The 26,669-nt window shown below is 38.4% G+C and overlaps 1 protein-coding gene across 3 annotated transcripts in view; it reads left to right on the top strand.

Moving 5' to 3' along the window:
• Window positions 1–26,669, top strand: part of PDE7A (phosphodiesterase 7A) — a 271,768-nt gene that overhangs the window by 143,928 nt on the left and 101,171 nt on the right. The window contains exons 1-2 of one of the 3 annotated variants that reach the window (XM_047842855.1): window positions 4,233–4,341; window positions 23,288–23,458. The exons of 1 other annotated variant lie outside the window; for it this stretch is intronic. Coding sequence is in view for 1 of the 2 variants with exons in the window: in XM_047842853.1 (XP_047698809.1) it covers window positions 4,204–4,341 (138 nt within the window). In the remaining variant the exon portion in view is untranslated. Of the gene's footprint in view, window positions 1–4,060; window positions 4,342–23,287; window positions 23,459–26,669 lie in introns of those variants that run through there. One more of the 3 variants, XM_047842853.1, reaches the window with a different exon arrangement.

Genomic DNA, 26,669 nt, shown 5'->3' with positions numbered 1-26,669 from the left:
GAAGGCCCTCTTTCTTTTCTTTTTATTATGATAAAAATTTACTATTTTAACCATTTATAATTGTACACTTCAATGGCATTAAGTACATTTACAATGTTGTGCAGTCATCACCGCTATCCAGTTCCAAAACTTTCATCACTCCAAAAGGAAACCCCATACCCATTAGGCAGTCACTCCCCATTCCTCCCTCTCCTCAGTCCCTGGCAACAATTAATTGGCTTTCTGTCTTTATGGTTTGCCTATTCTGGATAATTTATGAAAATGAAATCATACACTATGTAGCCTTTTGTATCTGGCTTCTTTCACTTAGCATGTTTTCAAGGTTCATCCATGTTGTAGCATTGAAATGGCCTCAGAAGACTCTATAATCTATCTGAGTGACAATACCTTGTGTAGCTAGGGTAATGTCCTCCAAGTTTCGGCATATGTTCTAAGTTTAAATATATATTCATGATTCAGGAATCAAGAGGTGGGACTGGAAGTGGATCCTGTTTTATCCCTAGTCAATCAAATGCAAGATTTTGTTTCCAATTACTGTAGCTTTGGGTTTGCTTGTCTAGAGGTCTTAGTTCCAAAGGAAGGATGCTTCCACCAGGAACATCTTGAACTCTTGAACAAAGCAAGAGTTCAATTAGTCTGTAAATTGAGACTGCCTTGTGCTATTTAACCAACATGCAAAGAAGGGGGTTACTCTCCTGCCTAGAGTGATCGATTTTGACTGTTAAGCTGATCTTGAGCTTCTGTTACATGGGAATATGCCTGGAATGCAGGAGATTCTTTGGGGGTGCTTCTTAGTATTCCCATACTGTGTTATATAGGTTAATGGAAAAAAACACAGCAACCCAGTAGAAGTAGAACCTCTAATGGTCCAGATTTTTCAGGAATAAAAATATGGGTTGCCACATAAGTGAAGAAACTATTATCAGCTGAGATGCTTGCTGAAGGCAAAGGGTATATTAAATTGGTATTGGGGGAAAAAAAGAAAGTAGTTACAAGTAGTCATTATGATTACATTGCCAGTTGCAGATACAAGGACTATAATAGTTGTGAACATTTTCCCCTCATTTTGATATGAATACATTTGTGTATGTATTAACCAATTATTTTCTCCCCCCCCCCCCCATTCCCCTAAGATGTGTTAATAGTGGCTAACTTTGTATCTTAGTGTTTAAGTTACAGGACATCAAAGGAATAATATGACTTATCAAGAAGAGGGATGAACATCATTCAAAGACTCTATCCTCTTTTGGGGAGGGAGGGAGCTGTCTCAGGCTGTATGATAGTTGCATCATATGGACATAAGCATGATTTTACTATGATCTTTATTTGAAAATTAAATATGATTTAAAAAAGTGTTTCTGGAGGTCAAGTTGACAAGAGTTTGGACTGGGGTGGTTTTGCACTATCAACTTAGCTAAGTTGGAACTACATTTCCCAGAATTCTCTTCTTTTTAGGGTTTTGGTTGGCAACAATAGAAATTTACAAGATTTGAGAAGTGGAAGTGAAGCACCAGCCATTACACTTGGTAGGTCCATGCCAGGTCCCAAACACTGCTGTAATTTTACACATGATTTGCTGACTCACCTTACTGGCTAGGGGAGGAGCAGGGCCTGCAGCTCCTCTAGCTTCTCTGTCTTAGATGAGGCATGTGTACAGCAAATCTCTCTCTCTCTATATATATATACATATACACATATATACATTCATACATACATACATATACATATCACATATCTTCTATTGGTTTTGTATTTCTGGAGAACCCTAATATGCTCCCCAATACTGTAAAGAACACTGAGAACAGTTGAAGTTCTGATCTTGAGATACTGCATGGTGTGGTGGAAATGCATGGTTCTGAAATCACACAGAACAAAATTCAGTGGCACAAATGACTTATGGTCTTGGAAACTGATTCCTCATCTGTAGAATTGGTATCAAATTTTACGTATGTGAATATTGTGAAGGGTTAAACATTGTATGTAGAATACCTGTCATGGCTCACAGTGGGTGCATAGTAAATGTTAGTTCCCCTCTCTGCTGAAGGGAGATGCACTGTTTAATTAGTGCCCTGAATCTTATCAAATGATTTAATGGAAGGGAGTCTCTTAAATGTTATTAAATGTGACAGTAATTTGGCATATACAGTTTTATATGACACAAATACCATCTCTGGGTGTTTAAATGTATACAGATTTCAAACATTATTTGAGGTTAGTTCTGCCACTATTTTGAGTAAGATCTAGGGCAAGTTATGTTTCCCTAAACCTAATTTCAACTTAGTATTATCCCATGGGGTTTTTGTCAGAACAAGAGAGAGTGCTTAGCTTAATCCCAAGCATACAGCAGATGCTCAATATATCTACTAGATATTGTGGGAGTAATTAGGGTTTCCAAGAGGAGTTGGGTCAGTTGTTGCACTAAAGGGGAGCTTGCCATCTAGTGAAGACAATATCCATGAAACCACAGTGGAAGTTATATTTGTTTTAATAGTAGCACACAAGTAGAGAAATAACCAAGGAAGAGGTAAAGTTTTAAGTGATGTAAAAGAAACAGATGCTGTGGAAAGATGATAAAAAGTCTTGCAGACTTTTATTGATTTATGGAACCATGAGCAGTGGATACCTGATATCCTCAGTAATGATCTGCCATCTTGCCAGTGGCTAGTCATAGCAAATAAGTGGAAGGGTGGGTGCCCTGAGAGCAGAGCCGAATCAACAATTTTGCCAGCAGGAAAGAGCTTGTTCAGGCCGACATCCCAGGGGCTGGAATGCATTTGAAACAATGGATTGCAGTTTAGGGAGAAATTTGACAAAATGAACCTGCAAATGACGTATCCAACTTACAAAGCAGGTCAAGAGCTCTTTACTCTCTCTGCTTTCTAAAAATCAAAGCCAACAAACCAAAACAGTTTTGGTAAAAGGTCATGCAGGATCCTTTTTTCCTTTGTCTTCTCAGTATCATCCTTTCTTTCTCATTTTTTCCAGTGCATACTCTCACTTCTTCTTTCTCGGTCTCGGTGTTTCCCCACCACCCCTCCACCCTCTCGTCTCTCCAGCATTCTCGACTCCTCTCTTCTCCCCTTGGCCCGGGACAGCCCTGGGGCCCGTACCTGCCTGGGGAGAGCCCCAGCCGGGCCCCGCCAAGGGACTGGCAGTGACGTAGCGGGGAGGATGGTGCCCGCGCGGTCCGCTGACGTCACTGCCGCAGCGGTCCCCAGCGAAGTCCAAGAATGGGAATTCAAGGAGGGAAGCACAGCGGTGACCCCGCAGTTAAGGCTGAGCGCTGCCACTGCGCCCTGTGCTTCGGGTCTCTGGGGTCAGAAGGCCCGAATCTTGCTTGTAGACAGGTTGAGCCCACCCCACACCCTCAGCGCGCTCGAAAGCAAGAGTTTAACGATAAGAGGAATGTCCCCAAACGGTGGGGCCTCGTGCGCACGCGCCTTGTGTGGAGGGCAGATAAGGGAGAGCTGGGCGGGGGCTATGGGTTGAGGTTGGTAGGAGAGGAGGAAGGGGGGCAGTGTGTGGCGGGAGGGGACAGTGACCGAGTGCAGAACCGGAGCGAGACGGTTCACCCCCACCGCCGCTAACCCGTCTCCCAGGGCGCTGCGGAGGCGCGGGGCCTGCGGCGCGGCGTCGTGACGTCAGGGTGGCGGCGGCCGTGGTTGGCGCACCGTCCGCGGCTGCAAAGTGTGAATTACGCCGGGCTCGCGCCGGCGGCGGAGTGAAGTCAGGCTCCGGGGGAGGGGAGGGGCAGGACGGTGGCGGCGGCCCGAGCTGGTGGCTGGTCCCAAGCCCGTGCGACCTGGGTCTCGCCGCTGGCTCCAGCCGTCTTTTCTTGCACCGCTTTATTCTGTCTTTGCTCCACTCCTGCTCTGCTCTGCCCGGACCCGTTCCTCCCGGCCGAGGAGATCTGGGGCGGCAGGGTTCCCTCTCCCACTTTGCCTGCGCTGCCCCCGCTTGCACCCCGGAGCCGGGCGCGCGCCGGTCCTCGTAACTGTCGCCGCGGCCGCCGCAGCGTCTTCCCACCGGCGGCCCGGGCGGAGTGTTGGGGTGGGAAGGCTTGAGCGCGGCTTCCCGGGGTCGGCGCCCGCCCTCCCTGCCCCCGCCTCGGCCCGGCGCCCCCGAGCCGCGGCCCCTTCCCAGCACAGGGGCCGGCGGCCGCGGCTGGGCGGGCGCCGCGCGGGGGCAGGGCGGGCGTATTCAATGGAAGTATGCTACCAGCTGCCGGTGCTGCCCCTGGACAGGCCGGTCCCCCAGCACGTCCTCAGCCGCCGAGGAGCCATCAGCTTCAGCTCCAGCTCCGCGCTCTTCGGCTGCCCCAATCCCCGTCAACTCTCACAGGTAATCGCCGGCGCCGCCGCCACCGGGGCCCCACACTTGGGGGGCTTCTCTTTTGTTTCCCTTTTCCCACCCTCTTCCCACCTCCGCGACACCCCTGGTCTCCTAGCCATTTACCCCAGACCCAGCGTGGTTCATTGTTTAGAGATTTCTACGCTGGCCCCTCGATTCGAGAGCCTTTTCTTTTATCCTCGGGCTTTACACCCTGAGTGCCCCGGCCTTCTCCGACCACCCCCACTGCCAAACCGGGTGGGCTTTGGAGTCCTTAAGACCTTTCCCAGGCCCGCCCCCCTCCATGCTCCGTGGTTTAAGCTTCAGGGATGACTCTTTTCCTCAGATCCAGTCGACGTCTGGATCTGAAGTCGGGCCTCTCTAACCTTAGTTGTGGCCCTGGGCACACCTGTCCCCCCTCCCCCATACGCACACCTGTGCCGCGTTTGAGCCTTGCCTACCCCCAGCTCCCGCGCGCCCCGTGGCGTTCGGATGGTCCTGCGGTTCTCCGAACAATAGGCCAATTCCTCCTCGGTGCTCGCCAGCTCCTATTCCGTGGATGGACCTTAAGTGCTTTGAAAAAAAAAGTATCGAGAGTGCTTCTCTGAAGCTTAGGTTTCCGCAAAGTTGATAGCCAGGTTTTTAATTTGATAAGGAGATTTTAGGAGAGAAACTCCTAATGAGCACTCACAGGAAGACTTTGTTTTGAATGGTCCAATACCAGTTGCTCCTGAGAATTTCGGTTTTTTCTTTGGTGATGCTGTTGGCTCAACTCCTTAGTTCTGGCTGATTTTGATTGCCAGATTTAAAATAGGCAAAAAGAATTTTGTTTACATTTGAACTAAGTGCCCTCCATTTCTGCTTTCAGAATGTTAAATGTTCATGATCAGTTTTTAATTTAATTCAATTATTTTTATTTTTACTATTGGTTAATATTAGTATCTTTTATGGAACATATTTTCTCTCTCCAATTGTAAATATCCTGAGCCAGGTCTGTATTTTTCTTTTAAACCGGTAGTGTGGATAGTACCTCGTGGAGATTTTGCTTATGATAGGTGTGTCCAGTATTTGCCATTTGCTTCTTTGCGTAAATTGTAGAGAGAGCAAGAGACCATTTGGATTTTTCTCTGAATTGTTTTTATTTAGAATCAGACTTATATCATGGGACAAGATGGTATGCTGATGAGGTCAGAGCCAACTTTAATGGTTACTCTAATAGTTTAAATAATACTGTATTGTTATTTTCAAAGTTAGGTCTCCATGCTCTGCCTCTATAGTACTGCTTAAAGCATCTGCAGGTTCCAAAATTAATGTTGAAGAAATGTTAATGCATTGCTGGAAAAGGTTTTTAATGGTAGTAATTAATAGTTTTTAATGGTAGTAACTTTTTTTCACTTAGAAATATTATTTTACTGTCTCAGATTACAGGCACATAACTAATGCCCATTTCCAGTTCAGTCTGCATAGTAAAGGTGACCAAGTAATCAGTTATAAAATTATAAAATACAGAAAAAGTCACTTGTGCTCCCTGAGGAGAAAATGAATGAGAAAGGAGATTCCAAGAGCATTAAAACAAGTAAGGCTGACACCCGGGGTTTTTACCAGTTGTCTTAATTAATCCTCAGAGACCAATTTTAAGCCCTACTCCTCTTTGACTCATTTCCTAGCCTTAGGTTTAAATGGGTAATGGAATTTTAAAAATATGATTGTGGCAGATAAAGCAAATATTGTAGGGCCACACCATCTCTTACTCCTGAAACTTAAAAAAAATTTTCTGCACACCAAATATAGGAACTTATGAAAATTTGGACAGGAAGTTTCCTGAATTTACACTTTTTATCAAATTATTGTTGCTCAACATTAAAATGAAGATAAACTTACCATGGTTTGAAATGGTTACCAAGATTTTGAGTATCAGTTAAAACTAAAGCATATGTTGCTAGTGATTTCTTTAGGGCTAGATGGGAATGTGTAATAGGAAAAAAAGGTATAAAATTTTGGAATCTTATTCAGAGCTCTCTAAAATAAATATTTGGTTAAATAGAACCCTTGAATCTTCAGTTCTTAAGTCTAAAGCTATAGAAATTGTAAAAAACTGAGGTTTTGTAGTTTAATATTAAAAAAACCCACACAACAACCCTGTTTTTATTAAGTGCTAAGAAGTTTTTTCTGAGTTTTTCTATTTTAGAATGTGTTCAAAACTAGCAATCTTTTTAGTTCTTTATTTTCACCATAATATTACTTACCAACTTCACAACACAAGTACTTAATACTTGTTGGATGAGCGAATAAATAATAAAGCTATCTCTGACTATCAGTTTTAAATATGAAAACAATGTAAGGACTTTTATCAGGGTATAGCAGTAATTTATCCAGAACTTGGTTTGGAACTTGTAACTGCAAACTTTAAGAGATTCAAGAAATAAATAGAAGACGGAACAACCAAAATGTAGATTTGAGGATCCTCTCAAAGCCTGTGTTTTAGGCAAAATTTTGACAAACTTGTTTTGCAAGTAGCAGCAAATTTGAAGGGAGTTGGAGGCTGTTTGAGTCAGGTTCACACTGATACCAGCAAAAGTTGACAGCTGACACACCAAAGCTGGGGATCAGAAGAAAAACTCTTCAAAGCCAGCAACTTTTAAAAAAGAACCCTGGGGACATATAGTTTAGGAGCTTGAGTGCTGTACAACACAATAATTATCAGTCAAAATAATATTTAATTGAATCTTTTTAAAAATCGAAAGATTCCCACTTAAAAAAGAAATCTCCATGCCAAACAATGTAAGTGTTGGTGCTTAAATGGGTAAGAGTGAGTTATCTGAAAAATTCATTTCTTTGGAGCACCAACTGTCCTAAGAATGCCAAGTAAATGAGGCATTAACTTTTTGTTTTAAACCAGGTCATGTACTACTTTCTTGAAGGTTAATAGGAGTTTTTTGAATTATTTGAAAAAAATCAGGATAAGAGAAGTTTGTTTTGCCATTTTGAGCTATCTGTTGTTGATAGCTGAGGTTAAAGATTTATCTTGCAGAATAAAGTTGTTATTTAGAAAGAATATTGTGAGAACAGAAATTGTCTTGTTCACTGCTGTGTCCACAGTGCTTTGCATGGGTCGGTGCTCAGTAAATGAGGAGGTTGAGTTAGTGTATTGATGGCACCAACAGCACTGCACCTGCAGTTAATTTAGTCAGATTTTCTAAGCACTGGAGATAAATATTATTTGTGTTAGAAATTTGTGGTCTAGTTTTTAAAATTTATTATAAATCAATGGTATATATTATTACGGAACAAAATATTGGGATCTTTTTCATTGAAGGCATTATATTTTTAGAGCAGTTTTAAGTTCACAGCACAATTGACTGGAAGGCAGAGAGATGTCCCATGTGCTTTCTGACCTGGTGCATGCATAGTCTCCCCCGTTATCAACATCCCCCAACAGGGTAGTACATTTGTTACAATTGTTGAACCTACATTGCTGCATCATTACCACCCAGAGTGCATAGTTTACATTAGGCTTCATTCGTGGTGTCTTTTTTTTTTTTTTTTAATACAGAAACTATTCCACAGATATTTGCTAAACACCTTCTGAGAATGAGGCTCCTTATGTTGAGTACTAAGAAAATGTAAAGAATTAGAAATTGAAAACAAAAATCACTTGTGATGGGACACCTGGGTGGCTCAGGCAGTAGAGTGTCCAGCTCTTGGTTTCGGCTCAGGTCATGACCTCACGGGGTCATGGGTTCTAGCCCTGCCTTTGGCTCCACACTGCCCTGTGGAGCTTGCTTGGCCTTCTCTTTGTCTCCCTCTCTCTGCCCCTCCTCCACTCACTCTCTGTCTCAAAATAAATAATCTTAAAAATCACTTGTGAGCCTGCCAACCTAGCCATGTTTTTCTTTGATGCATTATATTCCTTATGCATAAACGTTTTTCACTTATAGTGTACATCTCTGTTGTTTTTAGCAGTTCTCTTAGTATATGACAAATTACCAAGGCAGAACAGTTCAAAGTCCCTTGGATAAAAGTTGGTTCTTTAAGGGAGCTTGCAGGATTGTGGTAGGGGAAATAATATGATGTGATGGAATTTATTGCCAGTTACCAAGGTGTAATGAGACTACAAGAAGGTATACCCAAATTTCCTGCATAAATCAGGGGGAACCTCACACAGTAGTTGAGGCTTAGGCCAAAGCCTGAAGATTAAGTAGATAAAAGGGTGCATATAAGGGAAGGAGGATAGAGGATGGTCCAGGTAGCTGTGTAAATCAGCACTATCTAACAGAACTTGTGATGATGAAAAGTGCTAGGTAAGCACTTGAAATGTGGCTTGTCTGACTAAGGAACTGAATGGTAAATTCAGTTTTATTTAAGTAGCTGCATATGGCTTGTGGCTACTGTCAGAATACAGTATAGTTTTATATATACCTAATGAACATTAGTAGTGATGATGTGTGGATCTATGAGTAATTTATTCTCTGAATGTTGAATGTTAGAGTTGTTTCAGGTCTTGGTGTTGTATATAAAACTTTAATACTTTCGTGCATGTTTGTTAGAGTGGGATCACTAGGTTGGGTCAAGAGGTAAGAATATTTTTTGGTTTCCTAGAATGTTCTGTCCTTACTTAGATAAATGATTATCTCTCTTTCAGTATAATATTATAATGATTATGATATGAGATTATAATACTATATAATTATTTAATAAACATTTTATATTTTGTAAACATTTATGTAAATGTTTTACTGTGTCAGTAGATGCACTGTGGTATGCTGAGTTTGTTTCCACTTGCAGTAAGCAAAATGGACACTTTCTGAAGTGCTTCTGTGCATTTGCATTTCTTTTGTCAAATTTCATTTGCATATCTTGTGCTCATGTGTAAGGACTGTTATATATCAAATATCAGTTTGTAAATGTGCATTATTCCAAATTACTGTTACCACAGTAGTTGCCTCTTCACAAATCGACATTCAGAAGACAATACAGGGGATAGTGGGAGCAGTTGGTGGGATATCCTGGGAGTGGTTCAGTTGCTGAGACTTTCCTCCCTGTCCATTTCCCTAACACTTGTTTTGTTGGGATCTTAGTTTCATTTTTCTGTTTTCAGAAATGTTTCATACTTTGATTTAAATTTAATACTATCATCTTTGGCTCTTACTTCTGAAGTAATGTATATTTATGCTATACTTCAAATATATGCCCAAACATAATATTAATGTAAATCTATAGTGTATTTGGAGTGTTCTGATTGAGGAGTAGGGTGTTCAAATTGCTAGTTTATAAGTTGTCATCAGGAACACATTTAATGTATGGGATGTGATTTGAAGAGGTTTTAGACCTATGCCTAGATTTTTCTTTGTTGCTATGCTTAGAGTTCCATCAGCTGTACATACTGCCTACCCAAGAATTCTTTTTTAAACACAAATGTCCTGCAAGAGGTAAAATATTACATCCTTTTCAGGAAACAAAGATTAGGGAGCTCATTTTGGATGGAAAGAAGGAGAGGTATTCCCCATTCTCTTTGAGGCAATTTGGTAAGACTTCTAATACATTAGGGTAAGTTTCAACCCATCTTTCCTTCCTTTTTTTTTCTTTTCATGAAGAAAAAATTTAGAATAATTTAAGGGAATTGACTTGTTTTCTAGGGATGCGTATAGAGACAAGTTTGGGAAGAGAAGAGCTGAAGAAAGAGGAAGTAGACAAAGCTTAGCTTAATTCAGATTTTTTGCCTGGGACTATTGATAGCCATTTAGTAGGATTAAATATACTTAGGAAATTTAGGTGGTAAAGAACTCTCATTGCATGCAGATCTTAAGGAATTTAATTTTCTGTACTAAAGACTGTGTTTATATAAAATCTAATTTTGTTAGAAGTCGTTTGACTAAAGATCTTTAAAATCTGGGCATTCTTACATTCCCTTTGGCCACTCCAGAAAAGTTCAACAATTAATTTTTAATCTTCTAATTTAGAAACAACTTAAAACTTTTTTATTGTACATATTGCTTGGATCTATTTGAATTGAGAGAAAAAATTGAGTGTTTATTCTCTTCCTCATTTAAATGGCCTGTTCTTGCCTAAATGTAACATAGACCGTTGATTTTTATATTGTTGTCAAATGTGTCTTTCAAAAGGTTATTCACAAAATAAATGATACTTTTGTATGTTTGCATTCAGGTGTAGTATATGAGGAAAGGAAGTAGATCAGTAGTATGTTCGGAAAGGAAAAAAACCCTACATTTGTAGATGAGTCTTTGAAGCTTGCAGAACTTCATTTCAGCTGCTGGCAGGTACCCTTCCTAATGGACCAGTGCCAGTGATCTTGTGGTTGAAATCAGAAGTGTCTCTTGTCTGCTTGTAATTTTGAGTAGGAATTGTAGGTGACTGCTCCATTCCTCCACCTGCTGGTAGGGATGGCTCTTCATTTTCTGAAGATGATGGCATGAGGGAGGAGAGGATGAAAGTAGAGCAGGGCAGAATTTGGAGAAGAAGATGAGTTGTTAATTGGTTAACATCTACTCCATCGTCTGTGTTTTGGGTAGACCAAGCTCTAGCTCAAGACCGTGTAAAGTACTTGACAAATGGTGCTTAATAAAGATGCAGTAGTCTTGCTTCAGTGGTAATTGTTTGTTTCTATTTATTGAATACCTCCTACATGCCAGATACTATAATTAATATTTTTAATCTTTCCAAAAACCCTTTGAGATAAGTGATATTACTCCCATTTTTCCCAAGGAGTAAACTGACCTTAGAGACATTACTACATTACTTGCCCAAGGCATCACAAGAACTTCAAGAGTGTTCCACACCCTCACATTTAACCTGGCCTGCCTTGTTGGTGAAAGTGAGGTGAATATAGTTAGTCTTTTAGGTTTATGGATTATAGATTTTGTTGGCTCGTGGATCTGGATACGGAAAACAAATTGGATGATTTGAAGTGATAACCTTTACTCTGGTCTTTTCAAATCACATCTGGATTTTGTTCTAGATGCCACTTTCTAGGGGAACATGACTAGGTTAAATCATACTCTGAAATACCAAGATGATGAGGTAATTTGAAAGCATATTGTTTGATATGTGAGTGAAGAAATTGGAGACATTTAGCTTGGAGAAAGGAATCCCCAAGATTTGGGCCAAAAGGATAGGGATAGAAGAGCAGTTGGTGAGAGACGGTAAGAGCGTTGCTGTCTTCCAATATGTGAAGGACTACCATGCAAATGAGAAAAAGGAGGGGAGTTAATTTAGATTTTGTTCTTGATTGCTATACCCTGTTTCTACTTTGTGAGGGTTGTTGACAATACACAGGAGAAGATACAAACTTAAAGTTGTCACTTGTCCAAGGTAACACAGCTAGGTAGTGGAAATGGATCAAATCCTAGGTCATTCTGACCTGACCCTAACACCTATGCATTTTCTTCTACTTCCTTTTACAACATGGGAAAATGACGTTACCGCAAAGAGTAGAATGGGATGAATAGGTAAAAGCAATAGGGAAATAGGGAGATCTTGTGTGTAATCACACTAATAAAGAAACAAACTAAAAGAATGATACTTGCTTAAGATTGACAAAGTAAAAAAAAAAAAAACACACAAGTATATGACATGAAGATTATGCTATGCAGTGCTAGTAGGATTATAAATTGTAAATTTGCTGACAGGTAATTTAGCAGTTGAATAAAAAAATTAATACTTTGCCTTACTTTTGGGACTCTATCCTCAGCAAATAACTAGAAATGTAGATAAAGATTGATCTTCAAGGATATTCATCACGTATTCATCACTTTGAAAAATTAGAAACAATAAGTAATTTATAAATGATTAAATAAATTATAATATTGTGAGTATTTAGTATTTATTTCTATATTATGTAACCACAAAAATGCTTTGAAAAAATTTAAAGGATATATGATAAGTAGTTTACAAATGATTGACTAAAAGTTAATATTTCTTAGTTTTGCTATATTATATATCCACTAAAATATTTTGAAGAATTTGAAGAATACATAATTGCATGGGGAATTGCTTATAACATAATTAAGTGAAAAAATAAAAACAAACAAACCGAGTATCAACAGTTTACCCCAATTTTGTTTAAAACTAAATCACAAAATATATACATATCTACACACCATGCATACTCAAACAAAATAAAGGAAAAAAAAAGCCAGATGTATCCCCAAATGCTAACTGAAGCTATCTCTGTATGTTAAATTTTAACTAATTTTTAACTTTTTGTTTAGAATTTTGTGTAATTTTACCATTGTTCTTCTGCTAGCATGAATCTTTTTTTAAATCGCAATAATCTTAGAAAATGTGCAACAAGTTGTATTTGGGCCTGGATCTCTGACAGCGATGTCCCGACAGAGAGCAGGGTACTTCATGAGGCTATAAATTGACAACAGCTTGAAAGTACCTGGATAAGGGTATTGTCAAAGGGATTGACTCTTCTGGTTCCTTCCAACTTCATGATTCTCTAATTCCTTTGAGTAACTCAATTATATGCATGACAGGTAATTTTGTATAGCTCTAATTAGTATAAAGTAGTTTCATTCTCTATGAGAGATGTTGAAAAGTAAATTTAAGTGTAATTATTGTTTTTTTTTTAATTTTTTTTTTTTTTTTTTTTTTTTTTTTTGGGACAGAGAGAGACAGAGCATGAACGGGGGAGGGGCAGAGAGAGAGGGAGACACAGAATCGGAAACAGGCTCCAGGCTCCGAGCCATCAGCCCAGAGCCTGACGCGGGGCTCAAACTCACGGACTGCGAGATCGTGACCTGGCTGAAGTCGGACGCTTAACCGACTGCGCCACCCAGGCGCCCCAAGTGTAATTATTGTTAAAAAAAAAAAAAAAAAAAACCAAAGCTGGAGGTATCACAATTCCAGATTTCAAGTTATACTACAAAGCTGTCATAATCAAAACTGTATAGTACTGGCACAAAAGTAAACACAGTTCAGTGGAACAGACTAGAAGCCCCAGAAATAAACTCTTGATTATATGGTCAATTAATTGTTGACAAAGGAGGTGACAGTATGTGGAAAAGACAGTCTCTTCAATAAATGGTGCTGGGAAAACTGGACAGCTACATGTAAAAAAAAAAAAATGGCAGTGGACCACCTTTTAACATCATACACAAATATAAACTCAAAGTGAATTAAAGACCTAAGTGTAAGGCCCCAAACCATAAAAACCTTAGAAGAGAACACAGGCAGTAATATCTTTGACATTGGTCATAGATATATTTTTCTAGATATGTCTCCTTAAAGCAAGGCAAACAAAAGCAAAAATAACCTGTTGGGACCACATCAAAATAAAAAGCTTTTGCACAGCAAAGGGAACCATCAGTAAACAAAAGGCAACCTACTCTGGCACAAAAGCAGACACTTAGATCAATGGAACAGGAATAGAGAACCCAGAAATGGACCCACAAACGTATGGCCAACTAATCTTTGACAAAGCAGGAAAGAATATCCAATGGAATAAAGACAGTCTCCTCAACAAATGGTGCCGGGAAGACTGGACAGCAACATGCAGAAGAATGAACCTGGACCACTTTCTTACACCATACACAAAAATAAACTCAAAATGGATGAAAGACCTCAATGTAAGACAGGAAGCCATCAAAATCCTCTTTGGAGATTTTGGAGAAAGCAGGTAAAAACCTCTTTGACCTTGGCCACAGCAACTTTTTACTCAACACGTCTCCAGAGGCAAGGGAAACAAAAGCAAAAATGAGCTATTGGGACCTCATCAAAATAAAATCTTCTGCACGGTGAAGGAAACCATCAGCAAAACTAAAAGGCAACCAATGGAATAGGAGAAGATATTTGCAAATGACATCAGATAAAAGGTTTGTATCCAAAATCTACAAAGAACTTATCAACACCCAAAACACAAATAATCCAGTGAAGAAATGGGCAAAAGATATGAATAGACACTTCTCCAAAGAAGACATCCAGATGGCCAACCGACACATGAAAAAATGCTCAACATCACTAATCCTGAGGGAAATACAAATCAAAACCACAATGAGATACCACCTCACACCTGTCAGAATGGCTAACAACTCAGGCAACAACAGATGTTGGTGAGGATGAGGAGAAAGAGGATCTCTTTTGCACTGCTGGTGGGAATGCAAGCTGGTGCAGCCACTCTGGAAAACAGTATGGAGGTTCCTCAAAAAACTAAAAATAGAACTACCCTATGACCAAGCAATTGCAGTACTAGGCATTTATCTACGGGATACAGGTGTGCTGTTTCAAAGGGACACATGCACCCCCATGTTTATAACAGCACTATCACCAATAGCCAAAGTATGGAAAGAGCCCAAATGTCCGTCAATGGATGAATGGATAAAGAAGAAGTGGTGTGTATACACACACACACACACACACACACACACACACACACACACAATGGAGTATTACTCGGCAATCAAAAAGAATGAAATCTTGCCATTTGCAACTACGTGGATGGAACTAGAGGGTCTTATGCTAAGCGAAATTAGAGAAAGAGAAATATCATATGACTTCACTCATATGAGGACTTTAAGGTACAAAACAGATGAACATAAGGGAAGGGAAGCAAAAATAATATAAAAACAGGGAGGGGGACAAAACATAAGTGACTCTTAAATATGAAGAACAGAGGGTTACCGGAGGGGTTGTGGGAGGGGGGAGGGGATAACTGGGTAAGGGGCATTAAGAAATCTACTCCAGAGATCATTGCACGATATGCTAACTAATTTGGATATAAATTTTAAAAAAATGGTAAAAAAAAAAATAAAGCAACCCACTGAATGGGAGAAGATATTTGCAATATGCTCTAATAAGCAGTAATATGCAAAATATATAAAGAACCTATACAACTCAGCACCAGAAAACAATCTGATTAAGTAATGGGCAGAGGACCTAAAGCAACATTTTTCTGAAGAACTCCTATAGATGGCCAACAAACATGTGAAAAAGTGCTCAACGTCACTCATCATGAGGGAAATGCAAATCAAAACCAATGAGAGATCACCACACACCTGTCAGAATGGCTAAAGTCAAAATGATGAAAAATAATAAGTGTTGGCAAAGTGGGGAGAAAAAGTAATTCTTGTGCACTGTTGGTGGCAACAAATTGATGCAGCCACTGTGGAGAATAGTATGGAGGTTCCTCAAAAACTTAAAAATAGAAATATCTAACAATTACACTACTTGGTATTTACCCAAAGAAAACAAAAACACTAATTCAAAAAGGTATACTGTATGTTTATTGCAGCATTATTTACAATAACCAAGTTATGGAAGTAACCTAAGTGTCCATCAATTGATGAATGGATAAGGAAGATACACATACACACACATGATACACACAGGAATATTGCTCAGCCATAAAAAAGGATGAGATCGTGTCATCTGAGACAACATGGATGGACCTAGAATGTATAGTGCTAAGTGAAATAAGTCAGAAAAAGACAAATACCATATGATTTCACTCATATGGAGTGAAATAAGTGGAATCTTTTTTAAGAAAATGAATAAACAAAAGATAGAATCAGACCTATAAATACAAAGAACAAACCTGGTGTTTGCCTGAGGGGAGGGGCATAGATGAATTGGACAAAATGGGTAAAAGGGAGTGGGAGATATAGGTTTCCAGTTATAGAATGAATAATTCTTGGGAATAAAAGGCACAGCATAAGGAAGGTAGTCAATGATATTGTAATAAGGATGTATGGGGGCAGAGGTTAGCTACACTGGTGATGAGCAAAGCACAAACTTGTCAAATCACTGTATTGTGCACCTGAAACTATAACATCATATGTCAACTGTATTAAATATATATATATATATTTATATATGTATATAGTTATTGTTTTGAAAAGCTATTTGATGACAGCCTGTGAAGAGACCTTAAACGATTACTGTGGCACAAGGAATAGAGATCGTTAGGAGTTAGGTCCTAGGAACTGATTTGGTGTGGGAGGTAATAAAAAAAATTTCCCACTCTTTTAGTCTAAGAGACCAGGTAGATCATGGAGCTAATAATAAAAATACAGATAGGAGGAGGAGGCAGGTTTTGTTTTTCTGGGGGTGGGGTGGGGTTGGGGGAAGAGAATAAATTTACTTTGGATTATGTTGAGTTCAAGTGTCTGGGGAGCATCCATATGGGGATGTCCAGTAGGCAGTATCTTAGGAGGAAGGTTAAGACAAGTGATATATTCTGACTTTTACTACTAGGGTTTTTTTGGGTTTTTTTGCTCCTATACCCCTTCAAAGAATTGGAAAAACAAACAAAAAACTATATACCTTCTCATACATCTTGAATTTTTCCTCTAAGTTTCAGTATTTGTAAATGATAGAATTTTTGTTAAATTCAAACAATTTAAATACATTATGGAAATTTTAAAAACTTGATATTTTACGTTGTCTGTTTAAAAAAAAATATATGTGTGAACAAGGCTCCTGGGTGGCTCAGTCAGTTAAGCATCTGACTTCTGCTCGGTCATGATCTCACGGTTCCTGTGAGTTTGAGTCCTGCAATGGGTGAGCTCAGTCCTCGCTTCAGATGAGCCCTGCTTCCTCCCTCTCTCTGTCTCCCTCCCTCCCTCTCTCCCTCTCTCCCTCCCTCTCTCCCTCTCTCCCTCTCTCCCTGCCCTTCATGGGATTCTCACTCTTTCCCTCTCTCTCTTTGCCTCTCTCTCACTTGTGCCCTCTGTCTCTCAAAAAAAAAAACAAAAACAAAAAAAGAAAAAAGAAAAAAGAAATATATGAACAATGTCTTAATTTTAATAGTCAGAATTTTACATTCCTTATTTTTCTCTTTGAACTCATTTGTATTTTTCTAGCATTGACATCTTATCCTAATGTATTCTTTTATACTGGAAAGAATTTTATCAATCACACGATCATATTTTTCTATAATGAAAAGTAAATTCATTCATGAATTTAGTGAATGGGAATAAAAAATGCTTTAAATTGTCACCCAGTTCTTCGGAGTTCTGTGCAAAAACAATTATAATTAAAAACATTTAAATTTTCCTATGTCCATAAAGCCATATCAAATTTATTTTGGTCTGAGTAAGCAATACAATTTAGAGAAGATGGTGTTTTGCATTACCTTTCTAACTTTTTTACTTTAATAGTGAAAGTACTGAGAAATCTCATGAATTTAGTAGATGGTTATAAAACGTGCTTTATTTTAGCCATATCCCCCATTCTTCCAAGTTGACAGCAAAGTGATCTATAATCCGAATAATTGGTCAAGTAGTAAGTGGATTTGGTTTAATGTCTATATTCGTGGAAGTAGAAATTAGTGACCCCTTTAACTTGAAAATAATTGGATACCCAGTGTGTAGAATCATTATCTTCCTCACCACAGATATTTTGAATTCTCCATTTGGCTCTTCAGATGTTGTTAGACACCAGCTCCACAGTAAGTTTCAGGAAGCGTTGAGTGTTACGGTTTCCTTTATGAGGTAGTAGAGGGGGAGAGATGAAAGGGCAGAGGAGGTAAATGAAAACTGATATGTTGTTTTAGCAGAATGGTTCTAGAAAATTGTATAGATGGAAGTTGAGAGCTGAGAAATCCATTTCCTTGAAACTCTCCATGCTCATGTACTTCTAAGGGTTATACATGCATGACACAGTTGGTAGACCACTGCTTTACTGTATTCCATCTTATTCTTATCTTTTTGCCGTATTTTACCATTTTCTGCAGGTATACAGAAATAATACTTCATAAATCAACGTTAGTTTTTTTTTTTTCTGGTTTTTGATTGCTCCTGATCCCAGGTCTTCATACTTAATCACTCTACGACTTCCTTGGAAATGGAATCGGGATATCAGTCCTTGAAAGGGACCCTATAAATCATTTTAAAGATTTGATGGTTGAGATTCAGAAAGGCTAAGTGATTTCTCCAAGATCTGACCATTAGAAAGTAGAGAAGTTAGAGTTTTAAAAATTTGTTTTTCCCAACTTTGTTGCTTTTCTTACTATATCCCCTGCTTCCTTGTAAAAGGATTGATCTTTGTAATTTCCTTAAGTAGCAATCTTTCTTTAATGAACATTATTGAGTAGCAAAGCATCTATATAGTCCAGTGATTATTTGAACTAGTTAGAGTACAGACACACTCAATTTAAAACATGTTTGAGTTACTTCTTAAAACATAATCAGAGATAAAGCAAAGCCATTATTGAAATTATAATGGGCCAGTTGGAATGATACCATTTGATTTGCTGAAATGAGATTTATGTACAAAAAGAAGGTTTTTTATAAAGAAAGGGTTTTTTTATAAGGAAGGCTGTATTTCACCTATACTTTAAAAACTAAGAATAAAACTTTTTTACATTGAGGAATAAAATGATATTCCTGATCTATAAATTCTCACTCTGTAGCCTTTTATGTATGAAATGGTGGGTGATGGAATTTTTTAATATTTTTTTACTTCATTTTACTTTTTCCCCAAATTCTTTATAGTGAACATTTTAAGAAAAACAGTGAAGTTATTCCAAAAGGCAAACATTTTTTAAAGACTTTTTTTTTACATCAGTTTTAGATTCACAGCACAATTAAGAGGAATGTGCAGAGATTTTCCAGATACCTCCAGCCCCAACACATGTATAGTTTCCTCCATAATGAACACCCCACATCAGACTGTGGTACATTTGTTACTATTGTATGAACCTACATTGATATAATCATGCAGCATCCACACTATACATTGGGTTGCCCTCTTGGTGTTGTACATTCTATGAATTTGGACAAATATGTAATTATATGTATTCATCGTTAATAATATACAGAGTATTATCATTGTCTTAAAATCCTCTGTGCTCTACCTAATTATTCCTCAACTCCAGGCCCTAACAACTACTGATATTTTTATTGTCCCTAATTTTGCCTTCTTCAGAATGTCATGTAGTTGGGTTCTTACAGTCCCCAGCCTTTTCAGATTTGCTTCTTTCACTTAATGTGCATTTAAGTTTCCTCCATGTTTTCTTAATGGCTCGTTTCTTTTTAGCACTGAATAGTGTTGTCTGGATGTACCACCACTTACCCATTCACCTACTGAAGGACATCTTGGTTGCTTCCAAATTTTGACACTTAGGAGTAAAAACTGCTACAGACTTACTCTGCAGATTTTTTGTGGACATAAGTTTTCAACTCCTTTTGGTAGATACAAAAGGAATGTGATTGTGGGGTCATATAGGTAAAGCATGTTTAGTTTCATAAGAAACCACCAAACTACTTTCCAAAGTGGCTATACCATTTTGCGTTCCCACCAGCATGAATGACAATTCCTGTTACTCCACAACTTCACCCAACATTTGGTGTTGTTGGTGTTTTGGATTAGCCATTCTAATAGGTGTATAGTGGTATCTCATTGTTTTAATTCATATTTTCCTGATGACATATGATGTAGAGCATCTTTCTATGTTTATTTGCCATTTGTATATCTTCTTTGGTTAAGGTCTTTGGCCCATTTTTTTCAACGTTTATCTATTTTTGAGACAGAGAGAGACAGAGCATGAACGGGGGAGGGGCAGAGAGAGAGGGAGACACAGAATCAGAAACAGGCTCCAGGCTCCGAGCCATCAGCCCAGAGCCTGACGCGGGGCTCGAACTCACGGACTGCGAGATCGTGACCTGGCTGAAGTCGGACGCTTAACCGACTGCGCCACCCAGGCGCCCCTTTGGCCCATTTTTTAAGTGAGTTGTTTTTATATTATTGAGTTTTAAGAATTCTTTGTAGGGGTGCCTGGATGGTTCAGTCAGTTAAGCAACCAACTCTTGATTTCGACTCAGGTCATGATCTCACTGTTTGTGAGATCCAGCCCCCATCGAGTGAAGAGCCTGCTTGAGATTCTCTCTCTCCCTCTCTCTCTGCCCACTGCCCCCTGCTCATGTGTTCGCTTGTGCTCTCTCTCAAAATAAATAAACATTAAAAAAAGAGAGTTCTTTGTATATTTTGGATAACAGTCCTTTATCAGATGTGTCTTTTGCAAATATTTTTTCCCATTCTGTGGTTCGTCTTCTCATTCTAATATTGTTTTTTGTAGAGCAGAAGTTTTAAATTTTATTTAAGTCCAGCTTTTTTTTTTTTTTTTTACATTTTCTTATAGGAGTCTTATAGTTTTATATTTTATATTTAGGTGTGCGATCCATTTTGAGTTAACTTTGTGAAGGGTGTAAGGTCTGTATTTAGACTCATTTTTTCATGTGGATGTCCAGTTGTTCCAGGATCATTGGTTGAAGAGACCATCTTTGCTTCAGACTGTCTTTGTTCTGTTGTCAAAGATCAGTTAGCTATATTTCTGTGGGTCTGTTTTTTGGTTCTTCTCTATTCTGTTTCATTGATCTATTTGTTCTTTCACTAATACCACACTGTCTTAATTACTGTAGTTTTATAGTAAGTCTGGAAGTCCAGTAGTGTCCTCCCAATTTCGTTTTTCCTCTTCGATATTGTCTTGGCTACTCTGGATCTTTTTGCCTTTTTATGTAAACTTTAGAATTAGTGTGTTGATATCCACAAAATAGCTTACTGGGATTTTGATTGGGATTGCATTGAAATTACAGATCGAGTTGGGAAGACTTTGACAATATTGAGTCTTCTCATTAATGAGCATTAAATATCTCTCCATTTATTTAGTTCTTTGATTTTATTGATCTGAGTTTTGTCATTTTCCTCATATAGATCTTGTACATATCTTGTTAGTTTTATGCCTAAGTATTTCATTTTTGGGAGTGCTAGTGTAAATGGTATTGTGTTTTCAATTTTCAAATTTCGTTTATTGCTCTTTAACATTGCTATAATTGCTCATTAGTTCTAGGAGACTTCCCCCCACCCCCCGCTCCATTTTTTCAGATTTTCTACATAGACAGTTATGTCATGTGTGAACAAAGATAGTTTTATGTCATCTTTTCCAATCTATACTGTGTTTCCTTTTTTGGTCTTATTACATTAGCTAGGATTTCCAGTGTAATATTGAAAAGGAATGATGAGAGGAAACATCTTTGCCTTATACCTGAGGTATTCTTTGAACAGGGCAATAGAAATAAGATCTATAGGGGAAAAAAAAGAATACTCATTAGAAAATTGGCAGAAAACTCACAGCTCCAGGAAGAAATACAAATGTAGGAAAACATATTTAGCTTTTCTAGTAATAAAGGAAGTGCCGAATGAATGAATGAATGGGAGAAAAGAAAGCAAGAAAGAAAAATATTTTTGGTTCTTCTCTATTTCATACTGGCAAAGACTGATAAAACCCAGTGTTAGCAGGGTATGAGAAAATGGGTATTCTTATATATGGAGCTGGGAGCATTATTTGATTCAGCTTTTGGGTAGGGTAGTAGGTCTTTACAAATCAAAATTTTAAGTGTGAATGCTACCCTTTCTGCAGTTCTGGAATTTGTCGGAAGGGACAGTTGCAAAAATTTGCTAAAACATATATACATAGGTTATTTTGGTAACAATTTGCAACATTAGAATGATGGATATTTAGATTATTTCAGTGCTTACCAGTCTGGCGGTTGGTTAGAATATGTTCTTTTAATTCAGCATGAAACTCTACCCAGTAAAATGATGCCTTATATCCATATTTGTTTTGGAAAAATATACATAACAGTTTGCAGAAAATGCTAGCTGCAGAGTAGTATTTGTATTAACCTGTTTATGTAACTTTCTACATAACATCTGCTTTTTGTAAATAAAAACATGAAGGATATTTTGTTCACCAATGTATTCATACGTACAAGTCTGATAGGTTGGTCAGCAAAATATTTACAGTGGTTATCTTTGGGACTGGGACTTCTAATTTTAATATCTTTGTACTTGTGAATTTTTTTAAACAAAAATAATATCACTTTCATAATAAGGGAAATCAGTAAAGCTATTTTTTTTAAAACTTACCATTAAATGAACTATTATATAGAAATAATGGAGAAAGGTCTAGTTAGCTAATAATTTAATAAGTATAAATAGATGGGTCAGAAGTAGGTTGTTCACTGGCACATAGTAAGTATTCAAAGTGGTTTATTAAAATGGAAGTGTAATGGTTTGATGTATGGAGGAATACACTGCATTTTTAATGGGGAAAGTAAGTAACTTTGGCGGCAGATAGTTTACAAAAAAGTATTTTGCCTGTTTCAAAACTGAGAAGGTAAGCTTTCTGTTATAATTTATTCAAGTATTTGAGGGTCTCTACATTAGCATAAAATTTATAAAATGTGAAAAGTCAGCAAGAAAACTTATGGCCCAGAATCATAGAATATTAATGTTAGAAGAGACCATAGAAATCAGTTTTCTCACTATATAGATGAGTAAACTGAAAGCAGAAAGGTTTAAAGGGACTTACAAAGGCAATGTAGAAATCTCTTCTGTTGAACATCCTGATTTTGGCTACTCAGTTTTTGCTTGTTCATTTTTAGGATGAGAAGATTACCACTTTAAAAGGCAATCCATGGTGTTGAATGGTGTAGTGAGTTGAATAGTGTCCACCAAAAATTCATGTCTACTTGGAGCCTTAGGATGTGACCTTATTTGGAATAAGGATCTTTGCAGATATAATAAAAATGAGGTCATATGGAATTAGGGCAGGCCCTAAATCCAGTGACAGATGTCTTTTTGAGAGGAGAGAATGCACACAAGAAAGGAGGCCACCTGAAGATGGAGCAGAGTTTGGAATGATGCAGGTTACAAGCCTGGAATGCGAAGGATTGCCAGGGAACACCAGAAACTCCTAAGAGGCACAGGAGGATCCTTCCCTGAAGCCTTCAGAGGGAGCATGGCCCTGCCCTGCCAACATTGATTTTGGACTTGGAGCCTCCAGAACTGAGAGAAAATATATTTCTGTTGTTTTAAGCCACAAAGCTTGTTACTTCAGTAGCCCTAGGAAATGAATACAAATGGCTTTGGTTATTTTAAATGTATTTGTTCATTCTTTCCATCAGCAGACACTTACTGAGCACTTTTTATACGCCAGGTACTCTGCTAGGTGTGTCACAGGTGAATAAAACGGTTTCCTGCCTTGGTTCTTGGAGTTTGGTCCAGTAGGAAAAGGAGCTATGTAAATCTGTAATTGCAGTACTGATGTGTCCTCATCAGGACCGTATATGAAGATGAGTAGCGGCACAGATGAACTGGGAGAACCAAGGTGGGTTTTATAAAGACCTTTGTGCTTGGTTTGAGAGATGGAGCTGAAAACAGCCTCTGTGGTGATTCTGCTTGATTCCACCACCACTAGTGCTGTCAGTCCTGCCCAGCCCAAGGCATGTTTGGCCTGCTGTGATAGCGTCGTGTCACTAGAATTCTTTCTCTACAGATCTGTTGAAGTAATTTTTTAAATGCAGTCAGCTCATGCCACTGCCGAAACATCAGTGGGTTCTTTTTACAGTGAAAATAAAATCCAAACTCCTTTTCATGTTATGGCCCCATATAATCTGGTACCTGCCAACTTTTCAGCCCCCTCTTCTTTCACAGTGGTCTTCTTCCTGTGAACATGCCAGGTTTGTGCCCATCTTTGACTTTGCTCTTGCTCTTCTCTGAGACTCAAGATCTTGGCCATGGCTCCTTGTCCTTCAAGTCGCAGTCCACTCTGCAGAGGAATCTTCCCTGACAGCACCCCTCCCCCGTCTGTCCTTTTACCTTGTTTTATTTATGGCATACAACACTAACTCAATTCATTTGTCTGCCTCTGCCTGGCTTCCACCCCTACCTCACTCCCCACCTCACTCCCCACCTCACTCCCCACCCTGCCACCACAGACTGTGTGGTCAGGAAGCAGAGATCTTGTTTACCCAGCTCAGTGCCATGTCCCTAGCATGCAACATACAGGAAGTGTTCAATACAGAAGAATGAAGAAAAATTTACTCTTTTAGTCTCATGCTACCATGTCTGATCGTATGTCACCATATCTCTCTTTGGGATGAATCTCAAATTGTATTCCTGTAATTTCAGTTTATAGTCCCACCTACACCCTCCCCTTAAAATTCCACCTTCATCGTTATACTCTTTCTGAGCTGCCGCTGTGGTATGGAGCTATCTTAATCTCTAAATTTATGTAATCTTATTTAAAAATTCACTGAGGTTTAGAAAAGTTGCCCAAAGTAACACAGCTGTAAATGGTGTTTCTGGGGTTTGAACTTAGATCTGTCTTTGACTAGAGCTCCTGTCTGCTGTACTGGAGTAGGCTGCTGAATGCTTTTTGGTGAGGGGGAGGTAAAAATAAAAAATTAGAATAGGAGCCCTCTCCATTTTGAATGGAAGTAGCAGACACTTCGTATTTGTTTCTTTAAGAAGAACTAGGTGATATTTGTTAAAAGGAATTCTAAAAAGAAACTTGAATTTCTTCTTTGGATTGAAGTTAATATGTGCTTATTATTTAAAAAATGGAATATATAAAAAAATACAAAGAAGAAAGAGGAAAGTAAACACTGTCTGTAATCCTATCACCCAGTGATAAATAGTTAACATTTTAGAAGATTTTCATCCAATCGTTTTCTGTACCAATATAAAATATTGTAATGTCATTTTCATATACAAGTGTTTCTCTAAATTTTGAAACAATTTCCTGATGTAATTACTAGATCAGAGCATACTGTCAAATTTCTTTCCAGAAAGAAGTGATAAAGTGATACCAGTTTATATTTCCATGAGCAGCATATGAGTGCCTTTTCATAAGTTGCTGATATTTCTAGTTTCCATTTCTTGGATTTTTGTTGATATTAAACTTGTATTAGATGTTTATTAATTACCTGATACCTATCTTCTGTGACTTGTCTATATCCATTGCCTATTTTTCTAGAGCTGAGAATGTGAAATTGGAGGAAGAAATTTTATGCTTAGAAAAGTGTATTGAAAATTAATGACTTGAAATCTTCTGGATGTACTACTGAAGCATGCTCACTGTTAAAAACTATCAGCACACAATCTCTCCCTCAAGTAAATATTTTAAATTTAGTGATACTGGGGCATCTGGGTGGCTCAGTCGGTTGGGTGTCCGATTTCAGCTCAGGTCATGATCTCACAGTTGGTGAGTTTGAGCCCCACATTGGGCTAGGTGCTGACAGCCCAAAGCCTGGAGCCTGTTTCAGATTCTGTGTCCCCCTCTTTCTCTGCCCCTCCCCCGCTCACGCTCGCTCTCTCTCTCTCTCTCTCTCTCTCAAAAACAAACATTAAAAAAATTAAAAAAAAATTAGTGATACTACCTCAAATTTTGTATTAATAAGAAAAATGGAACATAAGACCCATTTTACATAGCTTTTCTAAAATCTCAATTTTTAAAGATAATTTCTGTCTAATATTTAAAAGGTTTTTTAAGGGTTTAAAATATTAACATAAAAAAGGACAATTGGAAGATAAAAGCAAAATATATATTACATGATATGTGCAACCAACCTTTTCATTTTTCCTTTGTTTCATAGTGAAAATTCTCCATTTTCAGAGAAAAACTTCCTGGAAGTGACCAAGAATTTTTGTGGTTGGCCCCAGCTCATTTCTAGTTGAGGGGTAGTTTTAATAACTGTCGAGGTTTCCACACTAATTTCCCCATCAGTGGTGTTTTTTACGTTTCTTTAGAGTAAGATTCATGTGGTGGGCTATGAAAGAAAAACTATTGAAGGTACAGAAATAAGACTTAGGACTTTTATTTATATTTATTTCTAACCTTATTTTCTATCCTAATTTTATTCATGTCGCATAGAGTACATAAAAGTAAATGTGTATAATTCATAAATAAATGCATTACAAGTTTGGAGACCACTACCTCAGAGCATCTGTCGATTGCTGTGAGTTCTTTTACACACACACACACATCCCCATATGTAAAATTTCAAAGGGTTCTTAGAGTCCATTTTCACCATGAGACCCATTTAACCATAACTTTCCTTGTCTCCTGAGTCTACTTTGCTGCAGCTTTTTGTCTAGCGATTTGACTTTATTAGCCAACTCTGATTTCAACCCTTAAGGTTGAAGCCCAGGATTAACTGTCAGAACAGCTGGCCTTGTACGCTGACCTGTCCTGACTTCAGTTTGATTAGACTGTGATCTCCTTAAGAGTGCACATTGTTTATTTAGCTGTGTTAAACCCAGTGCTTCACACAAAGTAGATACTCAGCAGATGTAAAAAGTGTGTTAGACCTTTATGAGGTCCTGTCTGTGACCCAGTGCTAGTGAGTCTAGCTTTCTGCTTTACTCACACTCCCTCCTCTCTCTGCCTTCCCACAGTGCGGCCTCACACCCTGCTGTGCAAGCTAGTCCATTCTGTCTTAAATCCTCTTATACCATCTCAAGGTGGTCACTTTTAACTCTCTGATGACTAGAGGATTTGTGGAGAGCCTCTTGAAGTGGTATTGGTATTCATATCC

The sequence above is a fragment of the Prionailurus viverrinus genome, chromosome F2, assembly GCF_022837055.1.
Source record: "Prionailurus viverrinus isolate Anna chromosome F2, UM_Priviv_1.0, whole genome shotgun sequence".
Taxonomy (NCBI): domain Eukaryota; kingdom Metazoa; phylum Chordata; class Mammalia; order Carnivora; family Felidae; genus Prionailurus; species Prionailurus viverrinus.
Note: the sequence above shows the minus strand (reverse complement) of the source record. Positions and strands in the feature narration are given on the sequence as shown.